The 18323-nt window shown below is 49.7% G+C and overlaps 1 protein-coding gene across 1 annotated transcript; it reads left to right on the forward strand.

Annotated features, from left to right (window-relative positions):
* Positions 1–7543: 7543 nt before the first annotated feature.
* Positions 7544–15016, forward strand: LOC123836087 (putative DBH-like monooxygenase protein 2). Its single transcript, XM_045865189.2, has 13 exons — positions 7544–7831; positions 8723–8869; positions 9367–9528; positions 9751–9834; positions 10614–10781; positions 10982–11084; positions 11272–11438; positions 11774–11865; positions 12092–12188; positions 12329–12388; positions 13489–13619; positions 14349–14463; positions 14774–15016. Exons 1-13 carry the CDS (start codon positions 7544–7546, stop codon positions 15014–15016), a joined length of 1857 nt encoding a protein of 618 aa, XP_045721145.1.
* The last annotated feature ends 3307 nt before the right edge of the window (positions 15017–18323 follow it).

Raw genomic sequence — 18323 nt, forward strand, 5'->3', positions numbered from 1 at the left:
AAGAAAAATTCAAAAAAAGAAAAAAAAAAGACAGTTAAAAAAAATTAACTTTGAAAGACTAAAGAATCATGGTAAAAAAGCCATGAATTCTATGTGCAGTAGTCCCCTAGCGCTGGAGTTCTGCCGTTCTCATTGATCGGTAAACTTGGTCTTGGCCGGCTGTTCTCCCTGATCTTCTGGGGAGGGGCCTGTTGCCGTGGTTTCCAACTGTCTCTGCCGGAGGCGGAATTGCCCCGCCCTTGCCCCCTCCCGGCTGAGTCATCTGCTCGGGTTTGCTCTCGGGAGCTTTTGTTCCCTGCGAGCTTTCCGTCCAGCTTTGGAGGCGGAGAGTGAACATGGCGGCCTCCCAATCTCCGCCCCGGAGGAGCCGAGAACTCGGGGCCCCGCTCCTCAGTGAGCCCCCAGAGAAAAGCCGTCAGTCATTCCCGTCTCCCTGGTCTCCGGCCGCACTCCGTGCTCGCCCGGCCTGTGACCGCGCATTTCTATCTCTGGCACCCGAGCCCGGGTGGAGTCTCCAAACCCAGCAGATCCCTGCGGTGCCCTCCCGCGCAGCTCCTCCCGGGGGAACATGGGGAGTCTCCCCGGATCTGCCGCTTGTTGGGTCCCCGCTGGAGGAGCAGGGGCCCGACTGGGCCGCGGATCACGGTTTATGGCCACCCCGAGCTGAGAGCCCACGCCTGGGCTCCGCCTCTGCAGCCGGCTTCCCCGCTCAGATCCCTGGGAGCTCTGCCACACTCAGGCACCCCCGGTCTTTCTGTGACCCCGAGGGTCCTGAGACCACACTGTCCCGGAGGGTTCCACCCCCGCTTAGCCACCGGAGTGACGTCCCTCAGCGGAGCCGACTTCTAAAAGTTCCGATTTTGTGCTCCGTGGTTCTATCACTTGCCAGAAGCGGCCGACAGACACCCCCCCCCCCCCCCGCCGTCTATCCTCCCGAATATTGCCTCTGATTCACTTCTCCCCATGTCCTACCTTCCAGAAAGTGGTCGCTTTTCTGTTCAGAGAGTTGCTGCTATTCCTTTCTTCGATCTCCTGTTGAGTTCGTAGGTGTTCAGAATGGTTGGATCCCTATCCAGCTGAATTCCTGAGACCAGACGAGATCCTGGTCTTCTGCTCCTCCGCCATCTTGCTCCTCCTCCAGGACCTCAGCATTCCTTAAGAACAGGTGGTCCAGGCCTCTCCGCCCTGCCATTTCTGTATTTAACAGCCTCTTGGTGGCCTCTGACCAAGGATTTCCCTGTGAGGGTGTTCTCAGAGGTACCTTTCCTGGAGGGAGGAGAGAACACACGAATCCATATGTCTCCAGGACTCTGGCCAGGCCCTACACCTGCTCCCCATCACTGCTGTAGTCCGCTAGAGCTGGGCAGGTGTTTGCCATAACACCTGAGTGAGGTTAGAGGGGCAGTGAGAGATGACTCACACCTGTGATCCATGCCCGACCCTGTCTGAGCAGACCATGGAGAACTATGGGCAGATAGTGCCCCCTGATGGACAAAATTCCTCCCTCTCCACAAGCCTGAGGAAAGCGTGCTTGCCTGCAGCTTTGGACCACAGCCCACCCAGACCTCCATCAGAGACTGAGCTTTGAAATGTCTTCTCGCTCACCACCACCTTGCACCCCAGTTACCTGCTTATCTGGTCCACACCCTCTGGGATAGAGCTGCTCCTAACTAGAAGCAGAGTGGCCCCACTACAGCCAGTTTCAGGCCTCCCATCTCTGCAGGGCTCCCAGGATCTGGGCCTCTCTCCCTCAGTGCACCTGCCTGCAGCTTCTGGGACATTCACCTGGGATCTGAGCCTCCCTGTTCCACCCTCACTCCATGTATGGCCTTGCTCAGGTGGCCAACCCAGTTCTGAGCCATGGCTGCTTAGTCAATGTTTGGTGAGCCCTCACTGTGGATCCAGACCCTGGTCCTTTCTAGGTCAGGCTCTCTCTCTGAGGATCTTACTTTTAAAAAAGATCAACTTGAGGTTGGGGGGGCGGGGTGAGACATCTAGGTGGTGGCGAGCACCGAGTGTGGGGATCTAATTGAAAAAGTGAGTGTTTATTCTAGGGGTGTGAGTAGGGGCTACACACTCAGATACTCATTCTTCCTCCTTTCTGAGCTCTCAGAATTCCTCCAGGTTTCTTTCCAGCACCCCTCTGGGCATTGATACTGGTATTAAAACGCATAGGCGTACTGTGGAGAATCATGCCATTTGATCCTCACGGCAAGCCTCTGAGCTGGGTAAAGTTACTGTCTACTTTACAGGCACAGAAACCAGGATTCAGGGAGATGAAGTCTTTCCCAAAGCTCCCAAGTGGCAGAGGAAGTTCTGCAACAGAGCCCTTCAGAGGCTAAATTGGTGGTTAAATCGCTGTGCTGGGCAGGCTTAGCATTCACCAAAAGGTTGATGGGAAAGCAGCAGGAAGAGTCTGCTTGTAGAGAAGAGGCAACAAGGGAGGATATAGGGGAACGTGGGAGGAGTCGGGGCAGAGGAGGAGGTTGGGTCTGTGGTTGGCAACCTGGGATGGTTTGTATTCACTTGTCTAAGGGGGGTTTCTCACTGTGTCTTTACTGCAGGTGCAGTAGAGAGTTCTGCCCTGGGTCACATTGGTCACTTGCAGGCTCAGCTCCGTGCTACTGACCCTCCTGGCCTGGTAATGTGCTCCAGGATGGGATACGACCTCCTTATCCCCAGGACTCCGCAGAGTGGCCAGCAGGTGTAGTTGCCCCTGGAGGTCCTGTTGGTACCAGCTCATCCAGGGGTACTGGGAATTCCTCAGGATGCAGTGCAGGGTTTTGTTCTGTCCGCGAGCTACCAGGACCCACCTGGGCCTTTGCTCCACCAAGCTCACAGTGGCATCTGAAATACACAGGTCAAGCTAAAGGTCCCGAGGGTAGCAGTAACTCCCCCAAATAATCAGCTGCAGCCAAATCCTGAAGAGGGGGACCCATGAGCAATGCCAATAGGAGACTCCTGGGAGCAGAAGGAATGCTTTCTCGTGGGGGTGTTATACCAGTGAGGATCTTAACAAGGCTGGGATCTGGGAGCAAAACTTTCTGTGCCTACTGGTCCCTCTTTCCCTCCCCCAACCCATGGAGAGCTTTTTCTGCCTGGCCTCTTACCTGTACTCACAGTAGCCATGAGTGCCCAGCCCCACAGGATGGAAAATGGTCCCATTCCCTGGCCTCACAGGCTTTCTCCTGTGAGGCAGTGGGTCAAGGTCAGGAGAACAGGATCCAGGTCTATAAGGTGGCAATTAGTAACTGACACTCTAGGCCTGAAACTTAAAAGGGAGTGGCTTTTCCAGGAAGCTCAGTATTTTGTCTCATTGTCTCACTGAGGTTCAAACCCTATGGGGTTTCCTGTTTCCTGCATGCCAACAGCCCTCAGGCAGGCAGGCACAAAACCCCCACCTTCACTGAGTGCCTTAGTGAAGGTACGTGGCCTGTGCCCCAGAGATTCTGAACACAGACAGTAGTGGTTCTGAATGTGCACCTCAAATCTTCCCAAGGGATTCAAACATCTCAGTGAAAGCAAGTAGGCTAGTAGATTGAGCGAAGACCTCCCTCCCCCGTATGCTTCACACATGCACAGAGGCGGCCCCGAGGCCAAGCTGGGCAGTAGACAGTTGGGCTCTCATTTCCAATTCCTGTGTTCTCCTCTGTAAGGTCAACTAACAAATTAAACATAAGAGACTTAATTTTCCCCGTTGAAAATAAGGGAAGAGACTTACCTCCTGTCCATTTCCTTAGAGCATTTGCTTTAGAAATCTTGTAATTTTAAGTTCTCTCTCTTTCTTTGAAATACATGTAAATCACCCAGAAACATTTTTCTCTAGGACCTGCAATCAATCTCTTTGAAATACAAACATCAAAATGAGCCTGACTTTATTTAGAGCGCATGCCTCACACCAAGTTGCAAAATGATGCCCTGTCATAAAGATAGATGGTAAGATTACTCGTCCTCTGGGTAAACCCGGATGGGCCCCGCAGTTAACAAGTGACTCCGGGACGGCCTCTCCAGCCTCTTGTTTGAGGACTGGTTATCACTTACCTCGAGAACGCGTATGTAATGGATTGTGTCTGATGGCCTGTATAAAAAGGCCGGGATTTCTGCCTGTCTTCCTAACAAAATGCCTGGGATGTATATCACATTCTGATTTAATGCTTCTTCAATAATAAGACTGCTTTCTTTCTCTTCTACTTCTGGGGAGAGATTTCCCGAGTTGGGAGGAGCTTTGATTTTTGGTTACATTTTCCTGACAACGCCCAGTGCTGGCATCACCTAGCACTGTGGCCTTCGGACTCAGTTTATCCATCTCAAAGATAAAGATAATAATGAGAGTGATTTCATAAGAGTAAATAGACTCACACACGAAAAATTCTTGGAATAGAGTTTGGCACAGACGGAGCACTTAGTGAGTTGACTTCTGTCACGTCAATGGTAAATTGCCAATTCAATTTACATATGACAGAATTTATGGTAGGATTTACCTCCCTTTTCTCTCTCTTAGTCATCAGCTGAGATGAAAATCACAAGTTCTCATAACTTTTTAACATTGGCAAGAGGTCTCATTTCTCATAAAGTTTGGAAACCAGTGATCCGGGAAATTAGATTTAAAAGACCCCCTTGGGGCCCCTGGGTGGTGCAGTCAGTTAAGTGTCTGACTCTTGGTCTTGGCTCAGGTCATGATCTCAGGGTCCTAGGATGGAACCCAGCATCAGGCTCCTCGCTCAGCATGTAGTCTGCTTGAGATTCTCGCTCCCTCTCCCTCTGTCCCTCCCATTCGTGTTCTCTCTCTTGAAAATAAGAAATCTTTAAAGACCGTCTCTTCACCCTCAGCATTTTACAGACAAAAACATGGGGCCATATAGGTGTCTAGCAACCAAACTTTACTATTTCAAGACCTGGGATTGCACTGTATTCAAGTCGGTGCTCCCGGTGAGGTGTCTGAGCCTTCATGGACCCTTGATGAAGGAAGAAGGGAACTATAGCAAGGTGAGACCACAGACCCATCACCCCGGGGAGCCCACACATCAGGGAACAGCTGTGGCCTGGCATCCTGGGGCTTTGCACCTCCCAGATTCGATATTTTTGTTAATCAGCTGACATATAAATACAACAATATGGTTCACGTGATTCTGGCAAAGGGTAATGGTTATTGATGCCATGTGCTGACAACATAATATAGTTTCTAATTCAGTTGGCTTGATAACTTTGAAATCTTTGTGGTTCTGGATTTTTAAAAAACGCTCATTTTCATTATGTACAATTTTGTGTATAAAGTGGGTTTGTTAATATTTTCTATATCAGACCGTTTCAAATGTACATGATTGTGCACAAAATGTCCATCGCCTGTGTCGCTTCTCTTTTGGCTCTTGCTCTTACCTATTCCCAACCTCTTCTCTCCAGAGAGGGCGGGGATGATGCTCTGGGAACCATTGCCCAAATCACACACCTTGAACACCAGAATTATGTACGTGCCAACACAGAGGCATCCTCACCTAGCAAGCCATGTGCATTGCATTCTGAGGTTACTGTGGAGAGAGTGGCTCTGGGGATCAGATGATGAAAGGGAAGGGGGCTGGGAGCAGGGAGCAAACCAGAACTGGGGGAAAAGGTGAACAGGGAGAGAAAAGCCGAGTGGGTGGCCAGAGGGAGCCCGGGAGCAGAAACCCTGAGGCTGCAGGCACTGGCTCCCACCTCCCTCCCTCAGGTGGGCACTCTGGCAGGTAGACAGATTTCAGGATAAGGGATCCTGGCCCCATCTTGGTTTACAGGGCTGGCTGACCTGTCTCCCTGCCTCCCCCTCCCTGAGCCTTAATCCCCAAATGCGATTGGGATCGGAGTGTCTCTGACACTCCTGTTATCTCCTCCCTGGATTCCTGCTCCTCAAGGTCAGTGCCTCCCCAGGCTCCTCCTCTGGTTTTGGCCCTACTCCCATCCTGGGCCAAGGTAAGCCTCTTCCTTCCAGATGGCTGCAGAGCAACCTCCCTGCTCCCATGCCCAGAGGCATTATGGTCGCTGTCTTGGGAGATGGGTTTCTTTCTCCCACATACCTCAATTCCTACTCAGGTGCTCACAGCAGCTGCCAACAACCTCAGGTGGGTCCTTACCAGCTTTGATGAACTCAATAGATAATGAAAAGAGTATGCATGCCCTGAACGGAGGCATAAACAGATGCTCCTGTCCACTGAGGTTTGAGCTGAATTCCCATGTGATGTGTGGTCCAGTTTCTGTGCTAGGGGATGCCTACTGGGCACACGTCCTTAGTTTTTCAGAGCCTCTCCATTGTCTGATGGTGAAAGGACACTGGGGGTCAGTGAGGTGATTTCCAGCTTCCGCTCAGCTATGTCAGAGCCTGGATAGAAAAAAATCGCCAGGCATAGAGTGAGATGTGTGTTTCCTCCCTAAGAAGCAGTCCGCAGATGACAACTCCCTTCACCAGGGCAAGCCATGGTGGGAAGGCACTGCGGGTGGCTAGGCGCCCAGTGGGTGTCTGTAACCTAGGCAAATAGTGGAAAGAGCACTGGCCTGGGGGCAGGGCCCCTGTGTGCCAGTGTTGACTCTGCCTCTGACTGCATGGGGGATCAGGCACTCCTCCTGTTACCTCTTGGTATTTCCCTTTACTCATCTAAAAATTAAGTGGATCTAAAATTCCTTTCCACTCTGGCGTTCTAATATTCTAACATTCCTTCTGTGCTTTTATGGTTTGAATACTGAAGCACTTGTCAGTAGGGACCCTGGGCCAAGCCCCCAGTAGAGTGAGAGTCACTAAATGTGACTTCTCTGGCAGGCAATTCACAGAAGGAAGGGTAGAGCACCAAGCATCCCAAGGGCCAGTTTACATTTACCTCCATTGTCTCCCTCTTCTTCCCCTCCCCTCCTCCTCCTCCTTGCTGCTCCCCAGGAATGTGCAGAAACTCAAGGCCAACCCAGACTCACCCATCTGGAAAGCTGATTATGGCTCCTTCACCTCTATGTGTCCTTCCAGGGATTAGTAGCAAAGACTCCTCCCCGGAGATGGAAATCATAGCCTTCCCTGAATGCCCCCTCAGAAACTTCTCTCCTTCCTCTGCTGCATGTCTTCAGTCTTGCCCCTTCCCCCTGCTATGCCCCAGTTCCAGATATAGAAAATGCCCATAAAAGCTGGGGCAGGGGGCAGGTGCCAGAGAGCAGAGTGCTCAGTAAGGACATCAAAGATACAGGGGTGGGGGTGGGGGCAGAAAGGGAAAGAGAAATAGAGACAAGGAAGGAAAAGCAGGGAAAAACCCAAACCCCAGGGAGGACCCTGGCATGGGGTTGGAGTAGAAGAATCTAAGTGCCCTGCTCCTGAGAATTTCATGTCAGGTCCCTGCTCTGCACCCTCTCTGGGCACCTCACACCTCCAGAGTTATGTAAGTGGCACCACTCTGAATCCAGAGGATAATCAGATCAGAAGAGCCCCAGTCTGTCCCTCCCCCATGGCACGGTGCCCGGCACAGGTAGGGACACATATAAATCCATACTTCTTGAGTGTCCATCTGTAGGAGAGATACTCCAGACCCCAGGAGCCATGACCTGTGCCCTTCTCTTCAGACTTCTCCTACTTACGGCCCTGGCAGCCCCCTCCCAAGGCAAACACCTTGGCCCCACATCTCGCCTGCGTTATTCCAGGTTCCTAGATCCTTCCAATGTCATTTTCCTGTGCTGGGACTTTGACCTTGAGGCTGAGATCATCACTTTTGAGCTGCAGGTCCGGACAACTGGCTGGGTGGGCTTGGGTGTCACAAATCGCTACACCAGAGTGGGGAGTGATCTGGTTGTTGGAGGAGTCCTGCCTGATGGCAACATCTATTTCTCGGTAAGTCTGAGGGTGTCTCCCTTCCAAGGATGAAGGTCTCTTGCTGGTTGAGGATGGCTCTGAGTCCAGGAAGGATCCACATTTTCCAAACTTATCCAGGAACATGCCCAGAACACCAGTTGACTACTGACCTCTCCCTACAGAAATGGTCCACCAGAGAGTTTCAAAATAGGTCTTCTGGACTGCGTGGCCCTAAGGTGCTAAAGAATGGTACCACTGGACTGAAAGAGTCCTGAATGTCCTGTCACTAAATGCAGGACAATGGGAGAGAGTCAATGCTATTTGAGACCCAGTCTTTAGCCCTAATTTCTGTTAAGCTCAGTCAGGTTGACCACAACATAAAGTGGTCTAATAACCACAGCAGCAGCTACAATAATAACAGCTTAAAATTGTTATGTACTTTTGATCAACCAGGCATTGTTCCAAAATCCTTCCATGTTAAACCTCACAGCCTCACTATAAGGTGGATGATTACTACCCCATTTTACAGATGAAAAAGCAGCTCACCCATCTCTCCGAATCTCATCCATAGGAACTGCATTTATATGGGGAAGTGTCAATGTTATGAGCCACAAGAGAGGACAAATAGCATAGAGAGTTCAGAGAGTAAGTGAGCTTTCAAGGGCTGGAGATACAGGAACACTAGGATTTATGGACTTGGGATTTGGAACGGGAGCAGTAAATCAAGGTCAAGTGGTACAGACACTGTCCATCCCTCTGTCCCAGGGATCCACCCTGATGTCATGCTCTGTCCCAAGAGTAAACTGCAAAATAAAGGACCTGGATTCTGCCAATTTAGTACCTTGGGGTTGCTAAAGGGACACCAGCTTCTCCAAAGTCATGACCACTGGGGTTTCCTGTTCTTACTCTTTGGACTTCACTGGACCCCAGGATCAGCACCTGGTGGATGAAGACACCCTGGAGGAGGACGGGAGCCAGGATGCTGAGCTGCAAGGGCTGACCGAAGATGCTATCTACACCACCATGCGCTTCTCCAGGCCCTTCCGCTCCTGTGACCCTCATGACAAAGACATTACGGTAAAATAGTAAGGGGAGAAAAGCATTCAATCGTAAGCAGCTTTTCCTTTTGGGGATGTGGAGTCACCCCCAATCTAGAACGTGCATGTGTCTCAGGCAGCAGTCACAGTTCCCAGGGGTTCTCTCCCTCTCTACCTTTCCAGGCACTGCCCCAGTCATGCCCCTCTCCAAATCCACAAGCTCTCCACAGAGTGATTCCCTACAGATTAAGCACCCACCCCAGCCTCCTCTCATTCCCCTCTCCAGGAACTTTGCCTGATTTCACTGAACTTTAGGGTGGACACAGGCATTGAGAGGGAATGTGACTTGCTCAATATTTTCAGCAAGTTGGCCCCTGAAGTAGAACTAGAACCCGACTAGTTCTGACCCCTGAGTCGGAAGCTCTTTCTATTCCACTGTGTAGCCATGAGCAAGTGGCTTGTGTCAGTCCTTGGGTGTGGGTGTGTGCAAAGTGCTGCTCACGGGCAGTAGCACCTCAATGCCCATGACACCCCCAGAGTGACACCATAAAGGTTCTGGCCACCTACGGCCTGGATGACACTCTGAAGCTGGATCGGGACCGTACTTTTATCAAGTCCATCTTCCTGCTACAAACAGTCCATCCTGATGACCTTGATGTCCCTGAGGATACCATCATCCATGACTTGGAGATCACTGATGTAAGAGTCCTCCACCCCACCCAGCAACCTCCAAGCCTCCTTCCCATCTTCCCACTCAATCTAGACCCTCCTCTTGCACCTAATACTCAGTACGTTCCTTGAAATGATGTTACTGTGACTTCTTGTAATTCTCCAAGGACCACCAAGCTGGTCTGTCCCTTCCCTGTCTTCTCTAAGAGCCTCATTTCCAACCCAGCTCATCCTCTGTGTGTCCTTCTCCAGTTCCTCATTCCAGAGGATGATACCACATATGCCTGCACCTTCCTCCCTCTCCCCATCGTTAGCAAGAAGCATCACATCTTCAAGGTACAGTGAACCAGACACTGCTAAGGCAGTTGAGCAATGCAGTGGGCACAGTCAACTCTGAAGGGATGGTGTTTGGATAACTGCTGAGAGGAACCCAGAGAGAAGTAGCTGGGAGAACATGGGCGCCTGGTCAGATTTGGTGGGGGTAGTAGTTTCATGCTTTCCTGAGCCCAGGACTATAACTCCCAGCACTGTTCTATCCGAGCCCCACAATGCAGCAAAGATTTTGATGAAGGTCATCAATTAGTAAGTGTTTCCAAAGAGCAAAGTATAAGCCCCACCTTGGTTGTGCTCATGGCCTAGGAGGAAATTCAGGCTGCGGGGACAGGGCCAAGGGCTCTCAGGTCAGTGAAGTCTGGCTAAAGGGAACTCCAACGTGGTCACCTGATTTCACAGTTGAGTTATTTCAAATTTTGATCTTACAAAAACTAACAAATGTGTGGGAGCCATTTTTTTTCTTTAGGGGAGAATCCAATGAGGCATGTGCTCAGATATAGTGGACTGGTGATGTTATTAAGGGAAAGTCAGGAGTCTTGGGGATATTCTTGGCTAGATTTAATATGTTGTGCACTCGGGGGAGGAGTTTAAAAGGGTGGGGGTGAGAAAGAAGTCAGACAAAGTGGGCTAAGTGATGGGTTGGGGAAGAAAAACAGAACAAGTAGAAAAGAAAGAGACACAGAAGTGGGGAATGAGTATAGATTTATTTGGGGAAAAGGGATGGGGAGAATAGGACTTGACATAGAAGATCTTGACATGCTCTGCCTCCATCTCTCACCCAGTTTGAGCCCAAGCTGCCGGAGCACAACGAGACAATGGTGCATCACATCCTGGTGTATGCATGTGGCAATGCCAGTGTTCTCCCCACGGGCATCAGTGACTGCTATGGGGCTGACCCTGCCTTCTCCCTCTGCTCACAGGTCATCGTGGGCTGGGCTGTCGGGGGCACAGTGAGTCCTGTGATGAGGGAACTAGGTGGCTAAGGGGGGGGAGAGTGCATGTTGTCAGGCAACTGGGATTGCTGGACTGACTGATGGCAGAGCAGGAGATAGGGGAGGTCCGGGATGAGGGCCAGAAAACACAGGCAGGTTCCAGTCCCTGCACTTGGCACCAGGCCCTTCTTGCTGCCAAATCTTCCTCCATCCAACAGAGTTACCAGTTTCCAGATGATGTGGGTGTCTCTATTGGGACCCCCTTAGACCCCCAGTGGATACGACTGGAGATTCATTACAGCAATTTTCACAACCTTCCTGGTGAGCATCTAGAGTATTTATGGAGGAAGAGCTGGTGCAGCTTGCTGATTCTTTTAGGAGTTGGGAAGCTGCTGTGGGAGGCACGCTGGCTTGTTTTGGTCACAGCCCTGTCCCAGCTTTCCTGGGCTCTTGATCTCACATTGTGACCAGCTCTCTTGTCTTCTGTCATTGTTCCATTCTGCACCAGGTGTGTATGACTCCTCAGGCATCCGATTATACTACACTGCACAGCTGCGCAAATACGACACGGGGGTCCTCCAGCTGGGCTTCTTCACTTTCCCCATCCACTTCATACCCCCAGGCGCAGAGTCCTTCCTGTCCTATGGGCTGTGTAAGACAGAGAAGTTTGAAGAGGTGAAGCTGGGAGGCACATCCTCCCTGAGGTTCCTTGTTTCCCATCCCAGATCTGGGCTGGTCCGTAAGCACACACACACTGAGCCCGGGACTTTGAGAAAAACTACACCCGGTGCTCAGGAAAACCGCTAACCTGGATCATGCAAGGGAAGGAAGGAGTTGGGGCTTTGGGGACGGGGGGGTGGGGCAGGAAGAGGGTCCATGAGGGCCCAGTAGAACGAAAGGGGCTCCTGTCAGTCATATGAAGAGGGTATCAAATATTAAGGGAGGCAAATCAAGGAACAGGGCAAGATGAGAGTTCTTACCAAACCAGATGTGTCTCCTCCCCATCACAGATGAATGGGGCCCCAGTGCCTGACATACAGGTCTATGGCTACCTGCTCCACACCCACCTGGCTGGCCGTGCTCTGCAGGCCGTGCAATACAGGTAAGGGAAGGCATGGACTTGAAGCTTTCCCATCTGCATGTGGGAGCAAATTTGAGGATAGTTATTTATTCTGCAACATAAGGTTATGCTTGGTTGGGAGTGGGAGGAGCTGGAACTACCCCTAGAGTAGAGGTGGTTGGAATAAGACTATGGAAGGAGGAGCTTTTCTGTTTTTGGGCAACCTGTCCCCCCAGCATGAGCCCATACACTACTTCATTCCCTCTAGAAATGGAGCACAACTCCGAACAATCTGCAAAGATGATTCCTATGACTTCAGTCTGCAAGAGACTCGAGATTTACCTTATCGAGCAGAGATCAAACTGGTGGGAGCCTGAGGGGAGGCATGACTGGAGTTGGGGCGGGGAGGCAGGATCAGAGGTCATCACTGTTAGCCAAGAGAGTTCTAAGGCTGTACCAGTCCTTCTGTGTCTTACTTTCAGCCTTCATGTTTCACTCTGAATAGGGAGATGAGTTGCTGGTGGAATGTCACTACCAGACGCTGGACCGGGACTCCTTGACTTTTGTAAGTACCTCCCTTCCCACCGTGGTCAAGCACAATGACCTCAGAATAGAGCCCATCCTTGGCCTTGGCTATAGAGTGACTCTGATTATTCCAGCTGAAGCCCTTTTCTCCATCCAATGGTATTATCCACTCACATGGGGCTTTTCATGCTCTCACATCCCCGTGACTTTAAGATGGATACAAGGATTCCCTACTTTCTCTGTCGTTGACCCACTAAGACCATGGGCAGAAAGCACATTATAGTAACCCAGAGCATGGACTCTTGTTCTCCGTGGCTGGTTTCTAATGTCAACACAATCATTAACTTTCTAACCTTAGACAAGTTATTCAATTTCTTTGCGCCTCAGTTTCCTAATTCATACAGGAACTAATAATAGTACCTCATAAAATTGTTGTAAGAATTTATTAGCCTATGTAAAACATCTAGATCATTGCCTGGCTTATAGTGGATGCTCAATTAGAGTTAGCCGTTGTCGTTATGGTCACAAGGAACCCCACCCCTTTTGTGTGTCAAGAGTGGTTCAGTGCTTATAGGATTCCAAAGGGATTGCATGCTATTGAGGAGGAAACTACAGCCATATATATTATTATTATGTGATGTAGAAAGTGATACATACCATAAGAGACAAATGGGAATAGTGCATAAGGGGATTCACAGGGAAAAACCATAAGGCCCTACTATGGTGAACTGAACATGTGACATATTTGAGTAGGTCCAGCTTTAGACATGTAGAGATGAGGAATCCTGGAGAAGCTCAAAAGGGAGTGAGTTTTTCAGGAAACTCAATATCTTCTCTCATCTTCTCAACCATCTTGTCTCCTCAAACCAGAGCAGAGGCCATTGAAATGTAGAGGACAGGGCAGATATTATTTCTTTGGAAATAATATCAATGTCCACAAATTGGAAAGAGAGGAGGTAAAAGGAAAGGGAGGGTAAGAAGTAGATGAACATTCAGTCAGCTGGTTGTAGGTTAAGTGAAAAGGAAAACAGCATCATTGGTAGAATGACCGCTTACACTATTTTCTGTCTGTCTTGTTCCCCTCACTCTGCTTGCCTTTGTGACTTTGTGTTCCATCTCTGTCTCTCTCTTCTTCTCCAGGGAGGTCCCAGCACCATTAATGAGATGTGCCTCATCTTCCTCTTCTACTATCCCCGAAACAACATCTCCAGCTGCATGGGGTACCCTGACATCATCTATGTGGCCCATGAGCTTGGGGAGGAGGTATCAGAGTGAGTCATCCTGGAAGATAAGACCTTCAAGTATGTGTGGGAGGGGTCTTGGGGAAGACTGGAGAAGGAGAAAAAGGAAGACCACCTACTACCTCCTACATTAGTGAGTCAGGATTCCTCAGTGGGCTGCCTGGTTGGCTCCTGCCCTCCTAACACCTGCTTCTGTCAGTGTCTGACTCTCAAAGCTCTGACATAAGACCAAATAGGGTTTTTTTTTCCCCCCATATCAATGAGGCCATTCAGAAAAGCAGATAAGAACTGACCTATAAAAGTTAGATCACTTATGTACAAATTCTCTGTCTGCCTCTTTCTCATGCGCTACCTGATTCAATCAAAGACTGTTTACTTTTAAGTAATGACCCTTAATTATTTAGGGGTGAGGGTTTCCAAGAAAAATGCACATCTGTGCAGACACACCAATTCCACATACAATTTCAGGGCCTTTACTGGTTCCCTGAAGTCACTCCATCCACCTTCTTGGACTTCATGGCTCCCAGATTAAGAACTACTTCTTTAAAGAGCCAGGAATTTCTCTTTTTCACTTTAAAAAATTCTCGTCTGTGAGTTTTGCAATTTCTCCTTCTACCAAATTCATGGTTGTCTTATTGAGTTGTGAGGCACTCCTTTTGGCTTATGCTGACATGGAAATGATGCTAACAAACGTGAAGGCATTTTGTCAAAGCTTTGAGTTGACCCTAACCTATCGTTTGTTGCCCCTGCCTACGGCAGCCCCATGGAGGGCATTATGGCCATGGACAATGTTGAGTGGACCCCAGAGAACATTAAGAAGGCTGAGAAAGCCTGCAAGGAGGCCCAGCAGATGGTGGTAATAAAGACCATTGATGTGAGTGTCCCAGGAGACAGCACCTTCTCAGGGTTGGGGATGGCAGGGTATGGGATGGTGTTGGGCCAAGCTTGGAAAAGAAAGGAGGAAGCTGGTGAATGACAAAGGCGGGAACATTGGGTCAGGGAAAGAGGGGCTGGGGAGCAGAAAGATGGGCTGGTGCTGTTCTGGACTATGGAGTGGTGGGGGTCTCCCAGCTAGTTTGTGAGGCTGCAAGAACTGGGGATCAGCAAGTAAGGGCTGAAAAAAGGACATGAGTGGGGGCGGCTTCTGCCTTTAACCATTTTCTCCCATTTTCCTTGTGCTGCAGGAATTGGTGGAAAACACGACAGGCTGGATTCCGGAAATCATCCCAACTGCTCGGGGACCCTGCTTGGAGTCCTCTGGAGGCAAAGTGGAGCCCCAGGACAAAACCCCTGCAGGCTTCAAGGCTGAACCAGTGGCCCTCTCAGGCTCCAGCACTGCTAGCCTGAGGCACCTCCCTCTGGCTGCCCTCTTGTTTGGGCAGGGGGCTCTTTCTTGGCTTCTTGCCAACCTGCAGGTTGGAGTCTGATGCTGTCTCCTCATTTCAAATACTCAGGTTCCTCTCTGCTCAGCCTTCCCCTTATTATCAAATATAGAAACTCCCCTCTGCTTCGGCTCCCCAAAGTCCCCCATTTGTGCCCCTTCCCATGACCCAGGCCATGACGTTGCAGGCCTGGGGATTGCAACTCTTCCATGAGGCTCTTCCATGCTGAGGGATGCAATTCAGTCCTTAAAGCTTTAGAAACACTGATGGGACCACATATTTTCTGACAAAACCTGGATTCAAGGCTGGACCACTCTCTGAGAAGTCTGATGTTCCAGCTTACCTAAGGGGGTGCCAGCTGGGGAAGGGGGGGCTTGCATGCAGAGGGAGAGCCCTCCAAACCCTCCCTTGCCCATGCTGACCCTAAAGGGGGCTCCTGGTTCTTTTCTTAAGGCATTTTTGGCCCAACCCTCCCTGTGAGGCAGAGGCAGCAAGCCACATGTGTGATTTGTAGTAAAGGGAAAGGCTGTGGTTTTAAGGGACAAAGCTCAAGACATCAGAATAAATAGAACTTAACTCACTTCCTGTTGCCATCTCCTTCCTTTGAGCCTTTGGTCCAGGAGAGGAAGCTGGGAAGTGTCTTGAATGGCTCAGGATAAGGCATCCAGAGGGTATTTGAGGATCCAGTTGCCCAAAAGGCAACATCAATTGCAGTCCTTGCTCTTCTCACCTGTGCCTCTATGAGATGATCTTTATTTATCCCACCAAGGGTCACATTCTCAACACTCAGGTCACTAGGGGTCAAGAGCCTAACTGGCCAGGCAGGGTGAACTGGGCTCTGAAAATGGGTCAAGGCCAAGGTGGAGTGGGGCAGTCCTTAGCTCTGGAGCCCAGGGCATGTCAAGAAGGTTCACATGGACAGAGCAGGGAATAGACACAAATCGTTTGTGCAGTCAGGCTGCAATCTGCAACCACAGTTGAAAGGAACTGTGCATTGGCAGTGGCTGTTCTGGGTTTCTGGGGGGCATTTCTGTTTTCTAAGCTTGAGAATCTGTGTAGCACCGTGTCCTTTGAGATTTAAAGTCACCATGCTACTTTACGAATTGCCTTGCTCATTGTTCACATGCTCTGGGTTGGGACCCCTTCTCTGGCTATACCGAGGTGTTTAGAGGAATCTTAGTCTCTTAGAAACCAGGGAGCTGGCCTCGGTAAATTGTTTACCACTGCATGAGGGGCCAAGCGTTGACTGAACATCATAACCCTGCTTCCTGGCAGAGGAAGCTCTGGGACTGAAGAGGTGTATGCCAGATGATGAGCACTTTATCTTTACTGTCACTTCCTCTGGAGAATTCTGGAGGCTCCATTCTAAGATTATGCAACATCTTCAGTGTTCACATTCAGCTCCTGCAGTCTCAGTCCTGGATATTTTCAGTGCTTGGGGTCACTTCTGGGCCTTGTAATGTGTGAGCGGAGGGACTTGCTGTCCTTAATCAAAGAGGTTTTTCAGTTCATGATTGTGGAAAAAACTAGGCTCACCTGAAGCCAGAGGACTGTGTGCCTGTCACTGTTGAGTATCTCTGTGGTCCCACCATTCAAGGGAAATGGAGGATTTCCTTTTGATCCTAAAACATGGTTGATGCCGTTTGGCACCTGAGTGAAGTGCACAAATTACTTTCTACAGCATGAGAAAACACTCAGATCAAGATGAGATGTAGATAGAAACGTGACACAAAGCACAGACCACTTTTCTCCTTGCTTTGTCAAGTCTGACATTTCTATTCCAATATTCTGTATTACTCCAAGGCCCCCAAGCACATTCTTTCAACCCCAACGTCCCAGGTTAAAACAAAAACCAAACACCATTTCTGGCTGGGTTTCAGAAGCCAATCCTCAGTTTTCACTGCAGCCTTAGTCTCAGGTCTACCCTGACAGGTTCAAGCCAGCTGGGCTACTACTCCCAGGCTCTGCCCCAGAATCTCCCTGTGGCTCCCTTTGCCCAGATCATGACCCAGTGTGGGTCCCAGGCACCTCTGCTTTCCTTTGTGCTCCCTTGAATTTCCTGTTCTTATTTAGCCTTCCTTCTTTTGTCTTATTTTTCTTTCCATCTCCTGACTTCAGCATTTAGTGATCATGCACATACTCACTGAGCACCATCTGTGTGTTTGACATTAGGTTAGAACAGGAGCCACTGAAATGAACAAAAACTGGGACAAACACCTGCTCTGCCCTTGTGAGGCTGTGGTCAAGTTTCTACGAACCCTTCAATGGCCATTTTCTCCTTGGGCTCACACTACCCACCTCTGAGCTTTTCCCAGTGCCTGAGTGTTTGCTCCCCAACTGCCGAGAGAGAGGAACTCTATCAACCTATAGAGAATGATGTTTCTATAGTTAAAAGGGATGCATTTACATTGTACATATACTAGACAGAGAGCTCAGACCCATACTTCAGGGGAAATGTTTTAAAACATTCATGCTTAGGGTGGGAGACTTGATGCCTCGAGGCTTGAGAGCTCAGACCAATACTTCTGGGGAAATGTTTTCAACCATTCATGCTTAGGGTGGGAGACTTAATACCTCGAGTCTTTTTCCAGCTCATGAGCTTTGTGACTACAGTTTCCTGATGGCCTAATGACACTGCAGGAGGAAGGGGCTCAGCGCTGAGGTGGAGGCATGAACCCCAACTTCCTCAACATTCTGTCCCTTGGGCCTGGCATCCCTCTCATCCCTGACGCGGTCTCTAAAGTCAGGTTGGCTCTGAGTGACTGAGACTACAGTTCCTTCTCCACCTCACCTCCTCTACTCAAAACCCCATATTAAAGGTAGAGGATAAATAAAGGATTTATTCCCTCATTATTTTTTTCTGTGGTTTTGTGAGGACAAGAGGAACCATGGGCTCATGTTTACAATGACCCTGGCCTTTCTTATTGAATATTTTTTTTACGATTTTATTTTCTTTATTTATTTTAGAGGGAGAGCACGCGGGTAGGGAGAGGGGCAGAGGGAGAGCGTCTCCAGCAGACTCCCGGCTGAGTGGGGAGCCTGACATGGGGTTCGATCTCACTAGCCCGAGATCATGACCTGAGCTGAAATCAAGAGTTGGATGCTTAAATGACTGAGCCACCCAGGCACCCCTGTTGTTGAATATTTTGATACACTTTCTAATTTATGAAAAAATTGCAAGAACTCTCATATATCCTTTATCTAGCTTTCTCTTCTCTCCTCCTTCCCTTTCCTCCTTCCTCCTTCTCTTTCTCCCTCTCTGTCTCTCTCACTCTTTCAGGAAGCTGATAACTTAGTTTCTTTTCCCTGTTGGCTAGAATTTCCATCGATGCCTAAATTCCTGCTACCACTG

This window comes from Mirounga angustirostris, unplaced genomic scaffold (genome assembly GCF_029215605.1).
Source record: "Mirounga angustirostris isolate CCGP_5_RB_7025 unplaced genomic scaffold, mMirAng1.0.hap1 SCAF_12, whole genome shotgun sequence".
Classification (NCBI taxonomy): domain Eukaryota; kingdom Metazoa; phylum Chordata; class Mammalia; order Carnivora; family Phocidae; genus Mirounga; species Mirounga angustirostris.

Excerpts from the sequence above, each read along its gene's own strand:
- LOC123836087 (XM_045865189.2), top strand. The coding sequence starts at position 7,544 with ATGACCTGTGCCCTTCTCTTCAGACTTCTCCTACTTACGGCCCTGGCA. Across the intron at positions 10,782-10,981 it reads GCTGGGCTGTCGGGGGCACA|AGTTACCAGTTTCCAGATGA; the intron begins GTGAGTCCTGTG and ends TCCATCCAACAG. Across the intron at positions 12,389-13,488 it reads ACCGGGACTCCTTGACTTTT|GGAGGTCCCAGCACCATTAA; the intron begins GTAAGTACCTCC and ends CTTCTTCTCCAG.